Here is a 21505-nt window from a genome sequence, read left to right on the forward strand (position 1 = left end):
CACAATTCGTTTGCGTTCGTAGCGTTTCTCACAGAAATTCCCCAACCATGAAAGTGTGGCTTTAATATTCTGTCAAGTGCATCAGAGTGACTCTCCAACTATTAGCCTCGTGTTTCGTTCGGTGCCTCCTTTTTTTCAGAGCTATTTACTGGCTCAACATTCGTATACGCGCGGCTGAGAAAGCTTCGTACGAAGAAAAGCAAATTCGGAAATATTATCATTAAATTTTAAAAAACAACCGGTTCGAAAAAAAACTCCATTTTCTTAATCGATTAGTAAAACATGTTCGCATCTTATCTGACAGTTGATTAAAGTGAAAGACCAACAATATTAAAATATATTAAACTTTGGCCTGATTTCTGATCGTTCGTTGATGAGAAACGCCGTAACGACATTGCCACCGTACTTGTACCTAAACGATAGCAGCATTTCATTCGACGGAAGAAAGTTTCCACATGTACACAAGTTTGCGCACCTGGCGCACACTGGTGACAAAACATACGCCTACGGTCAATGCTGCGAGGAATTGTTCGAGCCACTTAAGCTGCGGCGCGAATTGCACATAAGCATCGATGAAAGCCATTTATGAATCTTCAAGTGCCATTCTCTGACCGTATGCGATCGATGACGATTTTTTTATTTGATTGCCTTCCGAAGCTTATGTCTCGTTACGGCGAAAGTTTCACTCTCACTTATCTGGAAAAAAAAAGACTAAGCTTTCTTAGAAGCAGTGTGTGTGTTTTAAATCCATCCGCACGTGCCGTATCAAAGCGTATCAAAGCTTACCTAGAAGTGACCTGCAATGGAACGTTTGTAATCCATCCTAATTCGGTTACAGCCAGTGATTAAGTTCAGCTCAATGTCATTCGAAATATACGTAATATATCGTGCGACTGTGATTATAGGTTGTAGTGATTATTTCCGGATATCAATACGGTGATTATGTCAATCAAACCTTACACACAGACGAATTTCTTCGTGTGAAATTTATTCCCTTGCAGCATTGGGAACCAGAGGCAATCACCAGATTGTTTTATTTGGGGAATACAAAACCGAAACTAATAACATGTCTTCAAGACGGAAGTGAATTTACTATTGTTTTAGATGGAAGAATATATAGAGTGTTAGATAGATCATAAACTCGGGATCTATCAGGAGGTGATGGAAGAGCTATAATTTGATTGATAGAAACAATTAAGTCAATCCTGCATTTCCGAGAGAAAATTAAAGAAAACGCTAACTCTTTAGATTTCTACTTCTAAAATGTTACTTAATTGCACTGATTTAGGCGTGTTCTCACTTCTAACATCTTTATCTCTTCGAATGGCAGCAACAGAATCGTTCTTATAGTAGAAGCAAACAAGGCTCAAATCAAGAAAAGTACGGCTGTATCTTGGATAACACCTTTCTGGCTTTTTGATAGCAATTTTAAGATATCATTAACGAATTTCATGCCAACGTTGTGGGCGTACAGATATTGGTCATCAAGCAGCTTTGCATACTTAAAATCTTCGAAAAAGAATCAGACTACTTTTTGAAAAGGGCCAATTTTTTTTCTTAATTTTTTTACAAAAGTTTCTAATTCAAAAACTATAAAATCTACTAAATTTCAGTCAAAGAATCATATATAGGAAGTTTTTTTAATTTTCATTAAATAAATTTTTTTAAAGAAAAATACCACTGAAATAATAGAATTTTTTTTAATTTTTCAAATAGAAATTCATTTTTCGTGTTTTTTCGAAATTTTCCAAAAAATTATGTGAATAGCCCTTCCAGTCACTCTTGCTATTCTGCCCATGATTTCATAGGAGACGTAATCGACAACACCATTAGTGTTGGGAAAACGCATTTTTGTTGTTTTTTGGCCTTCAAACATAACCATGCTAATTTCCGATGAAATGATCTGTCCAGTTGAAGGATATCATCGTCAATAAGAGGCCCTAGGTGATTTTTCGGATTATAACATTTTTTCCATTTGGAAAACGCTTGCGTTTATTTATGCGGACAATCAATCGTTTCAATGAACATTTGTCCGCATAGCTAGACGTAATCACCAGGTTGCTTTGTTTGTAGCGTTAGTATTTACAATTCCGATAATAGTCAAAACGTATCCGTCGGTAGTTTCAGTTGTTATCGGATAAAATCAACTAGGTTTGGAAGAAATTTAGTGAAATGTCTGGAAAGGTGCTCTTGACTTGTTGCGAGTCTGTGATAGTACTTTTTTCCTGAAGAATACTCTGGGATATGATAAGAACAGCAGGTTCGTGTTTTTTTCAATTAATAGAATTTGCAATCTGCAATGTTGATAATTTTAGCAACATCATTTACCGATATCACGATCAATCGCGTAAAGATGGTGGAGTGACTTACTCCAACGGTATGAGTAAATGCTGAGTATGTGGAATAATTCAATGTTGAATCCGAGGAGTTATAATGCTAAGAACGAATATTATTTCAATTATACTACTGATCTGATTGTTCCATTACCTACTTGAAGATTCAAATGCAGAAATTTAGGTAATTATAACATAAAAAAAACACAATTGCTTCTCTTTGTTCATCGTGTACAGAAAATAGTAATTATAAAGTCTGCTTCATTTAATATTGGAACACAAACAATTGCGTGTAGTTCAGTCATTTATTAACGAATTCATAATTTGTTTTTCATACAAATGTAGCATTTTCTTTACTCTTTCATAAAAAAAATTAAAAAAATTATTCATTGCTGTTTCGAAGAAATTCTCGTACTTTTCCCGTAATACGGCACATTAGGCGGCGCACACCCTTTTCGTCCACCGTTTTGGCGATTTGATTCCACCAGTTCTTCATTTGAGTCATGTTCCTAACAAGTTTACTTTGCCTTAAGCCTCCGCTTCGTGATTGCCCAGTATTTCTCTATCGGCCGGAACTGGGGGCAGTTTGGGGGGTTGAGGTCCTTCGGTATTACGCTGACCCCGTTCGTTGCGTACCATTCCATAACCGTTTTGCTGTAATGGTAGCTTGCGAGGTCCGGCCAAAACATTACTGGACGGTCGTGGGCACGAATAAACGGCAGAATCCGTTTCTGTAGGCACTATTTTTTGGAGACTTCTGATGTCAGTGAGAAAGACTCTGGTTTTCTGTCCACAACTGCATATCCCTTGCCAAATCATGTACTTGCGGGCGAATTTATCCGCAAACACGAACTTAAATTTTGCAGGTACATCCCCCCGAGCCGTCGCCAAATAAAATTTTTGACCTGGGATTTGCCCAAAGTCCGCCTTCACGTAGGTCTCATCGTCCATCAGAATACATCCGTCGAACTTGGTCAGCACTTGGTCGTACAGCTTTCGAGCACGGATTCTGGCCACATTGTTCTGCTTCAGCGTCCGATTTGGCTGTTTGCTGGCTCGGAATGACCTTATTCCTTCCCGGAGACGAATTCGTCGCACCGTACTGTGAGCGGCCTGGAACTTATTGGCCAAATCGCGGTCTGAAAGATTGGGATTCCTCTTGACGGCCTTGATGACTTTCCCACGCAGTTTCCGGTCGACGGTTCCACTCCGACGCTTCGAATGCGGCTTCCGAGCCGTCGTCAATGTTTCCTTGTACTGCTTGATAACACGCCATACGGTATTTCTGGGCATTTTAAGCTGTTTAGCTAGCTTAGATGCCGACAACAATGGATTTTCAAGAAAACTGTGCACAATTTTATCTCTCTGTTCGGCTTCCATGGCGGTTGTTTACAAAATGCTATCGTTTGGTGTTATGACATAAATACATGGTGAAAGGTAATGAATTTCCCGACACGTGGGTGAAAAAAGTTTCCAAATCCGTCCACTAGGAGCGCCACAATGAGCAAAAGAATTTGTTCCAATATTAAATGAAGCAGACTTTATGAGCAGCGTTTCATTGGTTTCTTATATTCATCTATTAGGAAACACTGAGTAATAAGACACTATCGTGACAGACATTTTTGGACTCTACATAGAATGTGATTCAAATGTAGATTCAGCTTATAGCACATAATACTGACAATTGTTGATTTTCGAACGATATATGAAAGCTGTATGGAACTACGTCTGTTATGCGGACAAACAGTGATTTTTCAGAAACGTTTTTTCAAAATTGCTCAAATGTTTTCGAACAAAAAATGTTCGTTTGTATGTTGAGCGACCGTATTACGTTGTGTAGGTCGATTTTGTTCATTTTATCGTTTACGTCTCCTATACAAACATGGGCAGTAGTGGTCACCATCGTATTACTATTTATGGAGAAGTATATGCTGTGTCATCAATGAACCTCATAAAATGAACATACAAACAACCGTCGAACTAAAAATGTCATCTCGACATTTTTCACGTTATATTCATTACATGTTCTCGTACTGTAATTAAACTACAGTGTTCACGGGGAACGCTCGCCGCTTTAAACGTTTATTCAACACATTCGGAATTGATAGGGCAGAGTTTGACGGTTGCTTTGATATGAACAGTCCGTGGACGTACCATCCATCGTGGATGTGTGAGGAGGTAGATGTATGTATGCAGCTATGCTTGAAAACAGAATAAAGAGACAAAAAGAGTAGTCAAATGACATTAAAACTACAGTCAAATTATCCGGAATTGAAGGATGTTTATGACCACGAATAGTAGAATGAAAATAGCATATTTTCACCGCTCTTTCACGTTCGACGGAAAGGGAGAACATTTAAACGTTCAACTGATGATCGTGCTGTGCGTCTATTTCTGATGTGACTGTTGGAGCCGAGCAAGGCGTTCTTGGTCTCGTTCACAGTACATATTGAGCCGTAACTTTCGCGCAAGGACAGTATGTGATGGTCACCAAAAATATCGACCATTTACAACACTGCTTCCAGTTTCCAACAAATCACCTATACATCGAAAGATGGGCACTTTTACAAGGAAATTTTTTTTCTAACAACAACTTTTTCATGTTTTTTTATCCCATTTATTTATTTAAAGCTCATTAGCATTTTTAGCTGTAACAGAGCCGAATTTTAGTCGTGTATATGTCACATGGTTATCATATCTATAATTAGCACATTACACAGTTGCCGTTCGCCAGTATTCCTTCTATACCATTACATATGGTACATTCACACAGTAGCCATTTAGGCGTAAGATTATTCTTTCTGTTCTTCCATTATCCAGTTGGACCACCGGACAACGGAGACAGTTGATTGATCATTGTTGAGTTATTTATAGAACAGCAGTCCGATGTGTCTTGCAGAGCAGAGCAGTTGTATGGATGAATCGATCTTATTTCGACCGTGGATCGATCTCCATCGCTGATGATTGTTGCGTGGACAACACAAAGATGGTTAATTAGGGTCCTGAGTTTTGAACTCACGATCGATCGCTTACTAAGCGAACGCGCAACCAATGTGGCTACGGAGACCCCCTACTTTTTCATGTTTTCTTTGAAAAATTTACAACTAATCCTAATTTTGTTTAAAGTCAAGATAGCGGTAGAGCTTATTTGACAAAGTTTCAGATCTTATTGAAATATGAACTTTTGTCGAAAACATAAACTTTCGATCTTTTATAGTTTCCGGAATACATTTTTGTATGGAGACACCCAATAATGTTTTACTCATAACATTTTTGTGTGTAAATTCTCGCGTTTGAGATATTCTTGACATGTTTCTAAATAGAAAAAAGGTTAACACAACATGTCAATCGCGATAATTTATACATGAAAATGTTACGAGTTGAACATAATTAGTAATTTGTCAAAGAAAACATGAAAAGGTTTATGTTGGAAAAACTTTTTTCCTATAAAAGTGCCCATCTTTCGATTTATGAGCGGCTTATTGGAAATTGTAATATCTATTTTTTCAGAATAATAAAAAACATATTTTTGAGAAAAATTAATTTCAATTCTCAATTTTTTTTCTGATGAAATTAGAAAAAAAGGTTGATATTTTTAATAAAATGTCAAACAATTTCCTACATTTCATTCACATTTTGTAGATCTTATAATTTTTGAGTTCAAATTTTTCGAAAAAAAGTCGAAAAAAAACTCAAAAAACCACAAAATGTTGGTTAGAGAATGAAAATTATTTAAATTTTCATTAAAAGATATAATTTTTTTTCATTTCATCGAAAAAAAATATTTAGAAAATTAAAATTAATTTTTCTCAAAAATGTGTTTCTTTAGAATTCTGAAATAATAGATATGAATAGCCCTTACAATTTCAAACAAGTCACCCATACATCGGAAAATGTGCACTTTTGAAGAGTTTTTCTAGCTACAACGTTTTTATGTTTTTTTTTATTTTTATTAATGTTCAACTCGTAACATTTTTATGTATGAATTATCGCGATTTCCATGCTCTGCAAAAAAAAAATTCTATCTAGAAACATCTCAAACGCGAGAATTTACGAACAAAAATGTTACGAGTAAAACATTATTTTATGGGGAATCTCCATACAAAATGCCATGTATTCCAGAAAGTATAAAATATAGAAAGTTGACGTCTTCGGGTTAATATGCTTTTCATTGCAATCCCTAAAATTAAAGAAAATTGGAAGTATTTCCATTTCAATTGTAGAGATTCGACTTGCATATCGATTTGTTCCAATATTCTTACACCACAACGAATGAAATGCAGCGCCCGTTGTATGAGCAACGTGGCGAGAGGAAATATTTAAATGTAAGCTCCTCCTGTGTTCAACTGAGTGTAGATAACCCATTCAAGATTGCAAAACACAGTCTCAATCCAACTAGCGGGCAGAAAACATTGTTTCCTGATGTTGAGAGATTTCACAGAGGTTTTGCATAATACATACGAAGAATGGTAACGGTGCAATTTTCTTAGCTGGGAGCACCGAGTCGATTTTCATATCTTTTGGCAAGAGTGCTCCTGTATTTTTACATGGCACCCACACTTTGTTATATTTATTCGTCGCAATAGGTAGAACTGCATTGCTGCATTACTATGAGGTAACCAATTGCTTGTAAATTGCTCTCAATGAATCATCAATCAATCATCTTCATCTGTCTATCCGAAACAACCCATCGGTTCCTTGAAGGTCCCTAAAAAAAAAGAAAAAGGTCCTAGAAAAAAGCTTGTGTGGATTCAGGACTGTTTTCGGACTTATTGGTGACTTTTCCATTCGATCATTTATTTTTTGTGATGTTGCATTGTTTTGCATTTAAGCATTGTTATTATACTTTTAAATTTTATTTTTCGGAGATTAGGAGATGTAGCTTTGCTAAGAGATACTTAAATTCAGTAAGTTCAGTGTTCAAGTTTTGCTCTAACTAGCGAGCAACCAACGGTACAAGTTAATGTTGAGAGTCAATTTGTCAATTTGTTCTAAATGGCTTTTTATTATTATTTTTATTAATCCAAAAGTCATTCATTAACCCCGGTCAGTGTTTGTATTTGTACTAACACATTCTTAAACTTCTATAATATTCGTTCTCGCCAGCAATATTTTGTAGTCCTACATTAACAATACGGTCTCAAACACAACCCTTTTTTTTAAATAAAATTCTTGCTAAAATACAAGAACCTTTTATGAAGTAGATTTCAGACAATTTATTCGAAGCTTAAATTCAAGATTCAACACATCTATATCAGATTCTTATTTGTTTAATTTTACTTGTGTATCGGAACACTACAATCCAAATAACCTATGGTTCAAGAAACACAAGCCTCTTGCTGAGGTATTACTGAAAATGCATCAATTTTAAAGCAATAAATTTCGCCAAAATCTCACATCCAACAGTATCGATTCATGGCTATTCTTTACAAACCCTTCAATTAGCCACGCGAAGAACAGAGAATACAAACTTTCACTTTAACCTCCAAGATCGAGTGCAACCAATCTCGTTACATCAAGCTAACACACATCAGAGCGGAAGATACGAAAATTATCTGAGCATCACACAGTCAATAGCCCCTCATGTTCAACCGCGCCTCATTCAAACTGGGTTTCCATCGAAAGTGATTGCATTTGACCTGACTCTCATCCGAATCCATTTCTTCTTATTCTTGTTTTTTGTTTTCTTTGCAAAGGCGCATCACTTTCGAACAAACCGCCTCTCGTATGTAATTCATTGATCTTCGGCCTGCAACAAACAAAACGCCGTGAGATCGACTCAAGGTGATAGCCGACGAAAACACATTCAAACCACCTTTGGCCCCCCTTTGTGCACAAACGTAATTCCTCTCCGAAAATGACCGCAGCATACCCGATCTGGAGATACGCGTTGGCCACACGTGCATGATGCCTCTAGCAGAGAGGGGGAAACGGAACGAAGATGGACAGTTTAATGGATGTAATGCTTCCTGTCGGTAATTGGGTCTTATCCGTTACTCTTGTTCTGCCGAAGATTGAGCGCCGTTAAGACACCAATTCCTTGCCGACAGATGAGGTGGAACGTCACCGTGTGGAGTCATGGCGGTGAAAAAGTGCTACGAAAATGCAATCCCGATAGCCGTTCGGCATTGATCATTCCCAACAACACTTCTGGTTGGATGATTAGGCGCAAAATTACTGCGAGCGATCGAACGACTGTCAGTTATGAACGAGATAAAGGATCATTACTTGCTCAATGTGTGCGGTCGTGACCCGTAACCACCCAGGTATACGGAACGAAATATATATATTGATCTTCCAATTAAGAAGATACGGAGCTCTACCGCGAACCGATTGTGTTTGCTAGCGTACGAGGTTGACGAAATCACCAAGTGCAAACAAAGCACCTCGGCATGAGAAAATTATTGAAAAAAGTTATCGTCTGACGTAAGCTTAGTGACACATTACGAGTTTTGGATGATGAAGATGTGATACACAATCAAATCAAGACATACCAATTCCCCAGCTCTTCGATCTTAAAGTCCTATTTCGTACTGACCTGGAAATACAGAAAAATAATAAAACACTTTCATCAATACATTTCAACACGCCCACCTCACATTAATTAACTGCAGAAGCGCACGACAAAGCGTGACCAACAAAACTTTAATCATGAACATGATGGATGTTTTACAAATAAAACGTACCGCGTGACAGTCCCCACCAAATCATTGACTCATACAAAACTGCCGGCGAATGATTGGAGCACACACTTGCGCGTAACCCACATACCCACCTTGACCATGATAGTGCCGCCGTAGATAAGATTCCGTCGCCAAGGTGCACGCGAAACCATGTTGAATCCAATATTTGTTATTCAAATTTCTCCTCCGCGCTGAAAGGGGGTGGGGGTAACCGCGAGGAGCCGGTTGGGAAGTGCGAGTGCTGATTTAATCCGATTTAATTTCCCTTCGCGCGTCAACCTCAGCCGCCGCCCCCAGAACCCGACCCGATTTAGTTACAGTTGTTCACGCTTCAGCACAATGAGCGACAATACTTTTACTACCGTCTCACAACAACTCATCCCCGCTGACACGGACCGACGGACCGGTTGGATCCGTGGGGCGCCACGAGTGTCAGATTAACTGCCATTCAGCGGTTCTAATAAGGTATCTTTTGGGTAGTAGGTGTTAATTTGATTGCACCGTCGTTCCGAAAAGATTTCGAAGAGATTAGATGCCGAGCTGTCTGTCCACTGCGGTTCCCACCGAGTGAAGGCAAGGTGGCGATGCAAATGCGTGTCTACCTTGGGCCAGACACTTGTCACTCTCGGTGTGTTAGATTTCTGCGATCGGAATAAATATGCACTCTGGAGCGCCGTGATTGGAAACAACCCTACTTGGGGAGATGGATGGTCGCGTAAAGTAGTGAATTTTATGACACCAGTAACGGTGTGAAATGACCCTGTTTACAATGCTGCTCTTTACTTTTTGATTCCCACATCAGGAGGTAAACCAATAGGAGGAGAGGCAGATGTAAAAATGATTCACATGTTAGAGGAAGTTGTAACGCCGGAAAAGGTACTGGGTACGTCAATAAATTATGAATACTCTTGATGCAAATTTGAAAATATTATTTTCAAGACGCACAGTCAACGAAGGTCGTGCTTCAAAAATCTTCAAGATCCAACAAACCAAAAAAAGTTCAAAAAATTTTCGGCGAGTCCAATGGGCGGGACTTGCTGCTGTAATGCTGGTCGACGGTTAGCAAATATGATTTTCCCATCAAATCCGGTAAAAGAGGAGTCTAGCGCACAGAGCGAAAATTGATTAGGCATGGCTGTAGAGAATTGTAAGCATGGGCCGGATTCATTAGCGAAATTGACCTATGAAAATGATTTTATTTCATAATTAAATACATTTGTAAGGAGAATCCTGCTCGGGTTTTTAAAATCGCCTACTTTCGCGCCTTTTGTGCGTAACATAGTTTATGTACATAGCTTGGAATTTTATTCTTGCCGTTTATACGTGTGTTTGTCTTATTTTTTTTTTCTTAATTGTGTTGTTTATACACATAGCTTTCAGTTCATTATTATTTCTCCGATATACGTATTTTTAAATTAAGCAGTTACGCTTAATATTGTTTTTGTACATAGCTTTCAATTCTTATTCTTAATTTTTTTTTGAGCTGCAAAACGTGATATAATTCGACGGTCCGTTTAAATCTTCCAATTGATAGCAAAACTACCCCACTTTTTTCTTAACAATTGCTTCTACGAATTTCGGTGCTAATTTGGCATTTATGCTTTTAGTCTGACAGCAGACGATTTTTCCATAATATGTTTTGTCCTACTTCAAATTCGTATAGTTTGCCCGATCTCAAATAGTAATATTTGGAATATTTATCGTACTCAGTATTCAAATTTCTTTTGACTTGTTCGTAAATTTTCATCATCTTTTCGATATGGTATTTCTCATTGAACCCAATTTTTGCGTCTCTTGTATCAAAGCCATTCTTTGTTCTCTTTGTGGAATTAACTTCCAATCGAAACGTTTATCAGTTATTGTTGATTCACTTCTTATCAATTTATAAATTATGTTTTCAACGACTTTGGAATCCCTGTATTTTTCTGGGTTGTTATTTATTTTGTAAATCATCGACCTATAGTCTGAATCCTCCCATTTTGTCTGTATAGCATTCACTGACCTTGAAAGGCAATCCGCGGTAAAATTAGCGCGACCTTTTCTGTAGGTAATGCCGAAATCGAACTGTTGCAATTTTAGCGCCCATCTACAGAGTTTAGCTGACCCTTTTCCAGCACTCACTCGAGAAAGTCATACTAGGCTTCGAGCCAGTGTTGCCATATTTTAATTTGTACCGGTGGGGTTAAAAATCTTTATCATCTGTACTTTTTCGTCCAAAAATCTGTACCAAAAATCTGTATCATCGAATAATATTCGTTTAGAAATTCGCATGAAAAAATACTCATTTATGTACTACAAATACTACGTTTGCAAGTCCTTCGTGTGTTTTATAATGCTTGTACATAGCTTTTGACGTAGGATTACGTCCTTCGGGAACACATTGGGGAACAAATTGAGAATCGAAAATCGAACATATCGTGAAGAATGTCCAATTTCAAACGCTTATTGCACAGCCATTTCATGCTGGATTTATGAAATTTTTGCGTCAATCGATTTCGGTACTCCATCACAATTTTTTATATTGAAGAAAATAATAAATGTCATGAAACTAATTATCGAACAATTGAATAATCTCAACTCCTATCCTAACAGAAATACCCGCTTCTGATTGGTCGAAATTGACGACACATGCGACGGCCCTAACAGAGACGTCAAAACCAAGCTTCCTGAGGGAAATCGGCATTGCAAATACATGAAAGTAGGGGGGACATTTGTTACTACCGAAATGTGTTCTCTAACAGAGACAACAAAACCAAGCTGTCTGGGGGAAACCGGCATTGCAAATACATGAAAGTAGGGGGAGCTTTTGCTTCTACCGAAATGTGTTCCCTAACAAAGCCATCTAAACCAAGATGCCTGAAGGAAATCGCATTGCAAATATATGCAAGTCGGGGGCATTTTTATATGGTAAGTAAGGTGAGTGATACGATTGATTAATAAGCAAATAAAGTTTAAATTTGTAACTTTAATGTTGGTTGCTTCGTGAAATTTCATAACAATGATCGATCGCGTATTGTGAAAAATTTAGCACAAGTGTAAGTGCAAAATTATATATGGTAGCGGTTATGTTAAAATGAATCAAAATCTGAAACGATTTATTTCAATTTACATAAATAAAAACCAATGTGTATTCCAGTTTGAGAACGGATCGTTCGACTTACGCTGTCTGTTTTGTTGTGTTCATTTTCACCCAAGCAAAGTTTATACGGCGAGAAAAATTGGAAAAGTGAAGAAATATTTGAAAAATTGATTTCCCATATGCTCTACATAAAATATTGATTGTTGTTAGTCCAATTCAAATTCGCATTGGGTTGAATAACGACTCAGGAAGTGAAAATTATAAAAGAAAATTATCTTTTACATTTCAAATATTATTCCTTTATATTAAAGTAACATGTTTTAACTGATGAGAAAAAATGATAATTGTGTTCGGTATTGGTAATTCTCTTATATTACATTGGTGAGTTTTTACGCACCATCCAACGATTGTTTATCATCTATCTGTCATCATCACTCGGTAAACACTGGTGAAGTGTACAAACAATACCCAACAATCAAACAAAAAGCCCTTCTCAGTGTCACCAAATCATTATCAAAGAGTTTAACGGTGTAATTCTTCAAACATATCCAAAATCAACAGATAACCTAACAGAATCCTACGTCAACTATACGGTCGTGTCTCGGACACAACCCTCCTGTGACTTTTATTAATCGAGATTGCATACTATCATGAATTAAAATTAAAAAAAAATCGCTCCAAGCGATACCGCGGCGTAAAAGTCGTCAAGTACCTTAATGTTGGTTTGTTCGATTGCAAGAAATTTCACACACAGAAAAAATCTGTACCAATCTGTACTTTTCGACGAAAATCTGTATTCTGTACCGTACAGAATCTGTACCAAAAATAACGAAAAAATCTGTTCCTTTCCAAATAAATCTGTACGTGTGGCAACACTGCTTCGAGCGTCTGAAAATAAGCGAAAATGAGCTACCTCGATATAATTTCGAAATGCTTCAATGACCCATAAAACTGCCAGACATTCTTTCTCTACTGCTGCATATTTTCTTCGGATAGAGTTTGATTTCTTGCTAAAATAAGCTATGACTCAAGATTTGAGTTAATGCAACACCAACTGCAAGATCCGATGCATCTAACTCAAAAGTGAATTATTTTTCGAAATCAGGACTCGCAAAAATTGGAGGACTATTAAGGGCTTCTTTTGATTTCCCTAACGATGTTTCGGCTTCAGTCGACCACGAAAATTTATTTTCGCTTTTTTCAATAGGTCCGATGTTGGTGCCGTTATTTCACAAAAATATTTTATAAACTTTTGGTAAAAGTCCGCTAAACCAAGCAACTGCCAAATGTCTTTGACCGTTTTCGGTGTTTGGTAGTCCAATATTGGTTTTACATTCTCCATATCTATGGAGATTCCCTTTTCTGACACTACATAACCAAGATATCGTACACTTTTCCTACAGAGTCTCGATTTTTTCAAGCTTGTTGTCAGATTGGCAGCATTGAGTTTCTTTGCAACCTTCTTCATCAAATCGTAGTGCTGATTGAGCGGTTTTGTTGCTATAATTATGTCGTCTAAATATACCCAGAAATTTGGTTGTAATTCCGTCCCCATCATTAAATTCATTAATCTGGACATTGTGAAACGAACGCTTTTTAAACCGAAGGGCATCACTTTAAATCTAAATAATCAATTTTTTGTTCTGAATGCCGTATATATTCTTGATGATTCTGAAAGTGGAATTTGCCAATAAGCATCTTTCAGATTTACGACACTAAAATATTTCTCCTTCAGCCATAATGCTAAATTGATTTCCTTTCTTTTATTTTCAGGAAACGCAGAATACATAACATAAGCAGAATGTATTTGCAAAATAGTTAGAATAATAATTAAAAATGGCCTACTCCCAAAAATTCAAAAATAAAATAAACCTTCATCAAAATTTTCTAAATTCAAATTATTACTTAAAACTAAAATTTCCTATATTTCAAATATTGGAAATAACAAAAAAAAATTACCCTAAACGTAACTCACAGGGTCGTGAATTATAAAGTTGGGCGCCAATGTAAGGAGGATCCTGCTCGGGTGTTTAGAATCGCTGACTTTCGCGCCAGAAGACGAAGGTCTTCTGTCGGGATTCAAAGTTATGGTTGCCCGGACTAGCGTTTTCGCTTGGCCACGCGACTGTATCCACCTTCAATTGACCTTTCATCCAACTTACCAAGCCGATACAAAATTTCCAATTTCAGGAAAAACCAAATCGACCAAATCATCCAAATTAAGTATATAAAAACTAGTGAAATTAAAAAAAAACTAATCCCGATTTTTTCTTTTCTTTCAATCGTCTATTTTTTTTGAAATTGAACCTGACTCCTAACGATGACGTCAATCTTATATCCCTACTCTATCCTACTTGTATGAATGTTACTCTACTACGGAGGGGGTTTGTGTGCACACAGCTTCGTTTAAGGGTACTCTCGAATCGATGACATTGCAGCTCCGATGATGGAACGATGGAGAAGCATGATGTTTGCTGACGCGCTCATCCACCGTTACACTCACCGACGTGAGTTCTACGGGACTCGCTGGCGTTGGCGAACTTTTCCCTTGGCTGAGGCAAACCACGGTGGAGTATTGCAGCTTGTAGCGTACGGCAGCCGTGGGACCGAGCTTACTCACCGATGACCAACGCACTCCAGAATGACGACTTCAAATTGCGGGTGTAAAAGTAGATCCGGACACGGAGCCCCAAGGCTCCATTTTCTGCCGCAACCGTATTCTCACAACAAAATTACTAAATTGATCTTCTTTTATTGCTCAATTATTTGCATAACTCACGATTAAAAATCTTTGAATTGAGAACATAACACAGTCTCAATGATGAGAGTTACAGCGGTTGTGTTTATTTGTGGTTCAGACGATAAATATTTTTATGTTTTAAAAAAAATTTTTTTGAATATCCTCAGAAACACTACAAAACGTCAGCGACATATTTTCTCACTTATATATTTTCAAACTAACCTTTAATTTCCACGGGAAACCAGTGAGAACTTACTCATGCTTTTTCGAAAAAACTAGTCAGCGGTCAGCCAAAAAATGTTTAAGAGTTAATTTCAGTGCAATCATATTTGTGAATATGTATGATGTTGCTTCCTGTTGATTTGATCCATTCCGCACATGTCACCTTGCATCGAGCGAGAGGTAAAAATTGTTTGGCTGTGTTGTATCGTTGGCGCCTCAGGGTTGGGATTTCCGGTTTCGATAGCTTATGTTGGGCCAATTTACAACACTGCGTTCATTCAAATCCACACTGGACGAAACCAATTTCCGTTTCCGTTTATTCGGTTACTCAACACAAAATTATAACTCGCAAATTTTATAAGACAAACTCTACACACAACTACATTTATTCTCTTACAAAACTATACAAATTTATTGGACTTAAGACTAACAATTATTTCTCGACCATTTTTGCGCAACACAATTACTTCCTTTTTAGTAGCATTCTGGCTTTTTATCTCGGCATACAAAGGTCCCTTGTTCGATCATCGTCGGTAATAGTGTAGGTGATGACGATGACGGTTCATTCAGTGAGGACACTCACTCTCTGCCATACTCCGTTCTCTCCTTTCGCTGTGTAACAACCGCAGGAGCGCGTTTAGGGGTGCGTTTCTACCAAACATTCCCACCCACCCTGAAATTCCACAATTTCTGCAACGAATCCTCCTCATTTGGATGGGAATACTGGAAAGAAATGTAAACAGTCTTCGACTACATATGTTCTTGTGCTGAATCGGCATTGCAGTCAACTATCGGAAGCATACATATTTTCTCTACCGGTCGCTTCAAAATTCCTGTGGCAGTTTTTAATGTCACTACTCGAACAACACCATCTGGGCCTGGGTGAGTGGCGATGATTCTGCCCATTTTCCACCGCATGGGTGGCTGATTGTCATCTTGAATGACCACTAGTTTGTCAACATCGATTTTCAATGGAGGTTTCCATCGTTTGTTTCTCCCTTGAAGTTGACAAAGGTATTCTCGGCGCCACCGTTTCCAGAAATCCTCGAGTTGTCGTTGTACCAACTGCCATCTATTAAGCCGGTTGATGGGAATATTTTCGGTGCTTGGTTCCGGCAGTGCTTGGAGTGAGGAACCAATTAAAAAATGCGCTGGCGTTAGAGGATCTAAATCGGTTGGATCATCACTTAATGGAGTCAATGGACGTGAGTTGAGACAGCCTTCCACCTGAACCAGTAACGTTGACAAATTTTCTACCAACACCGGATGTTCTCCAACGACCTTCAGAAGATGTTTTTTCGCAGAACGGACCGCTGCCTCCCATAAACCTCCGAAATGGGGAGCACGTGGAGGATTAAAATGCCATTGGATACCATATTTGGTGCATTCCTTGGAAATCGTATCACGGTAATCGTTGCTCTTCATTCTTATGAAAATTTCTTTTATTTTATTCCAGGCTCCGACAAAATTTGTCCCGTTGTCAGAATAGATGTGTGCACATAGCCCCCTTCTTGATATAAACCGGCGTAGGGCTTGAAGGAATCGGTCAGTCGACAGGTCAGACACCAACTCTAGATGCACGGCCTTTGTGCATAGGCAAATGAAAATGGCAACATATGCCTTCGTTGTGGTACGTCGAGGAGCTACTCGTACGTAAAGAGGTCCGAAGTAATCAACTCCGGTATTCAGGAATGGACGAGATGGCGTGACGCGTGCTGCTGGCAGTTCCCCCATAAACTGACGGACTGTTGATGGCTTTGCTCGAAAACATTTCAAGCATTGGTGAACTACATTTCGGGCGACACTCCTTCCTCCTAATGGCCAAAATTTCAACCTGACTGTTCCCAACAACAACTGTGGACCAGCATGCAATAGTCTTTCGTGATAATATCGCATCAGCATACGAGTAAATACGTGTCGAGCCGGCAACACCGCTGGATGTTTTGTATCCTCTGTTTCGTTCGAATTCGATAGTCTACCTCCTATTCTAATCAAATTTTCTTTGCAGATGTATGGATTATACCAACGCAACGCTGATTTTCTCGACACCGGTTCTCCTTTGGATAGGCTCTTCCACTCATCAATGAACGTTTCCTGATGAACTCGACGAATTATTGTGTTTTCTGCTTGTCGTAGCTCTGCAGTGGTAAGGAATGTGTTTGGCTCCTTAGTCTTGCATGTTGATTGAAGACGATTGATCAACCTCAGCCAATATGCGGTGCTTCTTATTAATTTAGTGTAAGTGGAAAATTTTTCAATGTACCACTCACTGAACTCCTTGATTGCGGAACTGGTGATTTTTCTAGGACGTAGTTCCTCTTCTAGTTCAGCAATGCTGTTTAAGTTGAAATCGGGCCAGGTACTTTCTTCTTGTTCCAACCATCTTGGTCCATGCCACCAAATCTTGGACATTGTGATTTCATGGGGTGAAATTCCTCTGGAAATCATATCTGCTGGATTGTTGATACCTGGAACATGTTTCCATTGACAACCTTCAGAAACAGCTTGTATTTTTGCCACTCTATTGGCCACGAAGGTGGTCCATGTCGTTGGAGTTGCTCTTATCCAACGCAGTACACATGTGGAGTCCGTCCAAAAATAACCTTTTGATTTAAATCGCGTTGATTCGCGTACCTTCTCGTACAGTTGTACTGCCAAAAATGCACCACACAGCTCGAGTCTGGGAATCGTCTGGCATTTTAATGGCGCCACCTTGGATTTGGAAGTGAGAAGCCGGGCTTGAATTTTCCCGTTTACATTCTGGCTTCGAATATATAAACATGCACCATATGCCTTCTCCGAGGCATCCGAAAAGCAATGAATTTCTATCATGGTTGCATCGGGGATGACCACGCATCGATCTATTTGTATTTCATTCAATGATGGAAGCTCCGCATGATACTTCAACCACATCTCTGCAACTTTCGATGGTACAGGTTGATCCCAATCTAGACCTTTGTTATTTGCGTCTTTTAATGACCATAGCAGCTGCATAATGATCTTGGCTGCAGTAATCGTAGCTCCTAATAGCCCTAGTGGATCAAACAACGATGCAATGACGGACAGTATTTGGCGTTTGGTGAGCTGCTTGATCGTTGTTGGAGATGGAATGTTGAACTGGAAAATTAATTTATCCCCCTTTGGGATCCAGGCCAATCCTAAGGCCTTTATAGAACGATCTGTTTCCATTTTGAATTCGACTGAGTCGCACAGTGCTAGGTTTTCTTTGGGAATTCCTTCCAGAACTTCTGATCGATTGCATGCCCATTTCCGTAGTTTGAATCCGCCTCGATCCATAATTTGATTAAGCTGTGTTTTTAAATTATTTATGCTGTCTATGTTGTTTGCTCCTGTGATGATGTCATTGACATATGTGTCCTCTATTATAAATTTGGCTGCCAGTGGAAAGTTTTGCTCCTCATTCATTGCCAATTCTTTCAACGTTCGAGAAGCCAAGAAAGGTGCGGGTTTTGTTCCGTAGGTAACGGTGTTCAACTCATATGTACCAACGGAATCCTCGTGTGGAAAACGCCATAAAATGCTCTGCAACGTTCTATCCATAGGACACACATTAACTTGTCTGAACATTTTCTCTATGTCGGATACAAGCATAATTTGGTAAGTTCGACTACGCAGAATTATTGATCTTAAATCATCTTGTACCACCGGCCCTGTCAGTAGTACATCGTTGAGAGATACACCTGTGGACGTCTTACAGGAAGCATCGAAGACGACACGCACTTTGGTAGTTGTGCTGGTTTCCTTTATAACCGGGTGATGTGGCAAATAACATCTCTTCACACTATCACGCTCATCAGCGTTAATTTTCCTCATATGACCTAGCTCCAGGTATTCTTGCATGAATGCGGTATATTCATCTTTTAATGTGGAATCTCGAGCCAACCTCCTCTCAATTCCCTGAAGACGCCGGAATGCGATGTCCCTTGACTCGCCCAACCGTGGATAAACGCCTTCATCTTTCGGTAGTGACACTATGTACCGTCCATTTGCTTCTCGCCGAACAGTCTGCTGGTAAAATAGTTCACAGCGTGTTTCTTCCGGTGAATATTTCGTTGATCCAATTTCCTCGCAGAACCAAAATCGAGCAATTAAATCGTCCAGTTTTTCGGAAGCAGAAACGTTGCAGTTGATGTGGATGTCATGGTTTGGAACGGATAATCCTCCACACACTATCCACCCAAAAACGGATTCGGTGAGTATTGGTAAATTTTCTCCTAATGTTTCTCTTTTTCCAGATTCAAAAAATTCAAAAAATGCCTCAATGCCAAGAACCAGGTCCACCGCCTTGGATTCGAAGAATGCAGGATCCGCCAACTTAATTCCATTTGGGATGGACCAACCTTTGGTATTTACCGTTGCTGTAGGAAGATTGACCGTGACCTTGGGTAGGACTAGGAAATTCATCTCCCGCGTGTAGTTTGAAATCCGAGACTTAACTGCTGTATGTATCCTATGGTGAACCTTGGTTGCAGCTTGCCCAATTCCAAGAACTGAAATATCCACTTCGTCTCGTTTCAGTTTCAACCTTTGACATAGCCGCTCGGAAATGAAATTACTTTCGGAACCAGAATCTAAAAGTGCGCGAGCTGGATACCAACTGCCTTCACAGTTCTCTATCAGCACCACCGCTGTTGCCAATAAAATCGATGATGATAATCGCTGCGCACTTCCAGACAATTGAACATCGCTTGCTGCAGTGTTTGCCACACGGGAGGAATTAGAACCTGATGAACAGCCAGCTTCTTCGGAGTTACAATCATTTCTTGCGACTGATGCTATTTTGACATTCGAATCCTTACCAGGTTTAAAACACACAAGCGTATGATGACGACCCTTGCAGTTTCTACAGCTATATTTGGATTCGCAAGTTCTTGCTTGATGTCCGGTTTTAAAGCAATTTCTGCAAAGCGAATGCGTTTTTAGCAAAGTATCCCTTTCTGATACTAACATAGACCGAAATCTCGAACATTGGTATAAAAGATGATTCTCCTTGCAGGCAACACATCGTATCGTGGCAGTTGGGAAACTATTGAAATTAGCCTTTCCCGTGCCGAATTTCTGCTTGTTTTGGGTTGGGAATTGTGGCACACCTCTAGTGTCCACCGGTTTTGGCGGCAATGATTCCAATACTCCTATGCGTCGATGCAGGAAATCAGTCAGGTCTGCAATCGTATCCTGTTCCTTGGTTGAAGATACCTCCTCCCAACCTCTACGCGTGACGGGGTCGAGACGTGTTGAGAGCATGTTTACCAGTAGCAAATCCTTATAATCTACTGGTCGTATGATTTGGTCGAGTGTTTGCACTATTCGTTCGAAACTTTCCAACAGATTGTGTAGCTCGGGTACAGATTCCTTTGAAAGAGTAGGTAATTTAAACAAAGACAATACCTGCCGCTTTTTGAGTTGCTTGCAATTATTGTATCTTTTCATAAGCATATCCCATGCTATTTGATAATTGGCTTTGGTTATTGGAAGTGGATCGATCAAATTCTTCGGTTCTCCCATCAGACAGCCTTTTAAATAATGAAATTTTTCAACTTCAGGTAGGTCTGCCTTCAAGTGGATCAATGAGGAGAATAAATCACGAAAACTTAGCCATGCGTCAATATCCCCATCAAATGTTTGTAGTTTGATCTGGGGTAAGCGCACGTGGTCTGGTGGTTCCTGCATAGTCATGTCACCAACTCGAATGGACTGATTGGGCGTCAATGGTTCACGTCGTTCCTTGATCTTATCCATTAGGAATGCCTTGGTTTTATAATAACGGGTGCTGAATTCTTGCCTTTCCTCGTCGAAATCGTCCTGCTCGACAACAAAATCATCATGAGCCTTAATCTCGATCAAAGTATCGCCAAATTTTTCCCACAATTCATCCAATTTTTCTAAGCGTATATCTATTTGACTATTTGTAACCTCCTCCTCAAACTGTTCGGTAAACTGCCAAATATCATTAAATGTTACCATAACTTCCTTCAGCCTTGTTTTCAGCAATTTTAGGGACGGTGAACGTTTGCTGGATGACGATGTTGATGGCGGCATGGTTGCTCACAATAAAACGCTGACACAGTACAATATTTTCTTAAAAAATCCGAAATTCTGGTGTAATGTTTTCGTAATGTTTCGAAACTACGTTGATGCTTCTCCGTTGGATATTGATGGTCCACTTGATTGTGTCCGTCAACAGCACCTCGCGGTTTCCCGATGATTGGTTCAATGGCTCGTACGATGTATAGAACACGTTGAAAGATAACGGTTAGTATTCCGAATTGTACGCTTCGACTGGACATACACTGAACTATGTATAGTTACCTTACAAAAAATAAATCTGCTCCGGTTCAGTGTGTCCGCCCACGGTGCACGATGCGACAACAACGTTGCCTAAGGTAATGTTGCGCTCCAAAATTGAAATGGTTGAACTAAGCTTTCT

The 21505-nt window shown here is 39.1% G+C and overlaps 2 protein-coding genes across 3 annotated transcripts in view; both read right to left on the minus strand.

Annotated features, from left to right (window-relative positions):
- LOC129780629 (uncharacterized) overlaps positions 1-21505 on the minus strand; it is a 196803-nt gene that overhangs the window by 113266 nt on the left and 62032 nt on the right. The window lies entirely within an intron of this gene.
- LOC129773151 (uncharacterized) lies at positions 15808-21117 on the minus strand. Its single transcript, XM_055776725.1, has one exon. It carries the CDS (start codon positions 21115-21117, stop codon positions 15808-15810), a length of 5310 nt encoding a protein of 1769 aa, XP_055632700.1.

Source organism: Toxorhynchites rutilus, chromosome 3 (genome assembly GCF_029784135.1).
Source record: "Toxorhynchites rutilus septentrionalis strain SRP chromosome 3, ASM2978413v1, whole genome shotgun sequence".
Lineage (NCBI taxonomy): Eukaryota > Metazoa > Arthropoda > Insecta > Diptera > Culicidae > Toxorhynchites > Toxorhynchites rutilus.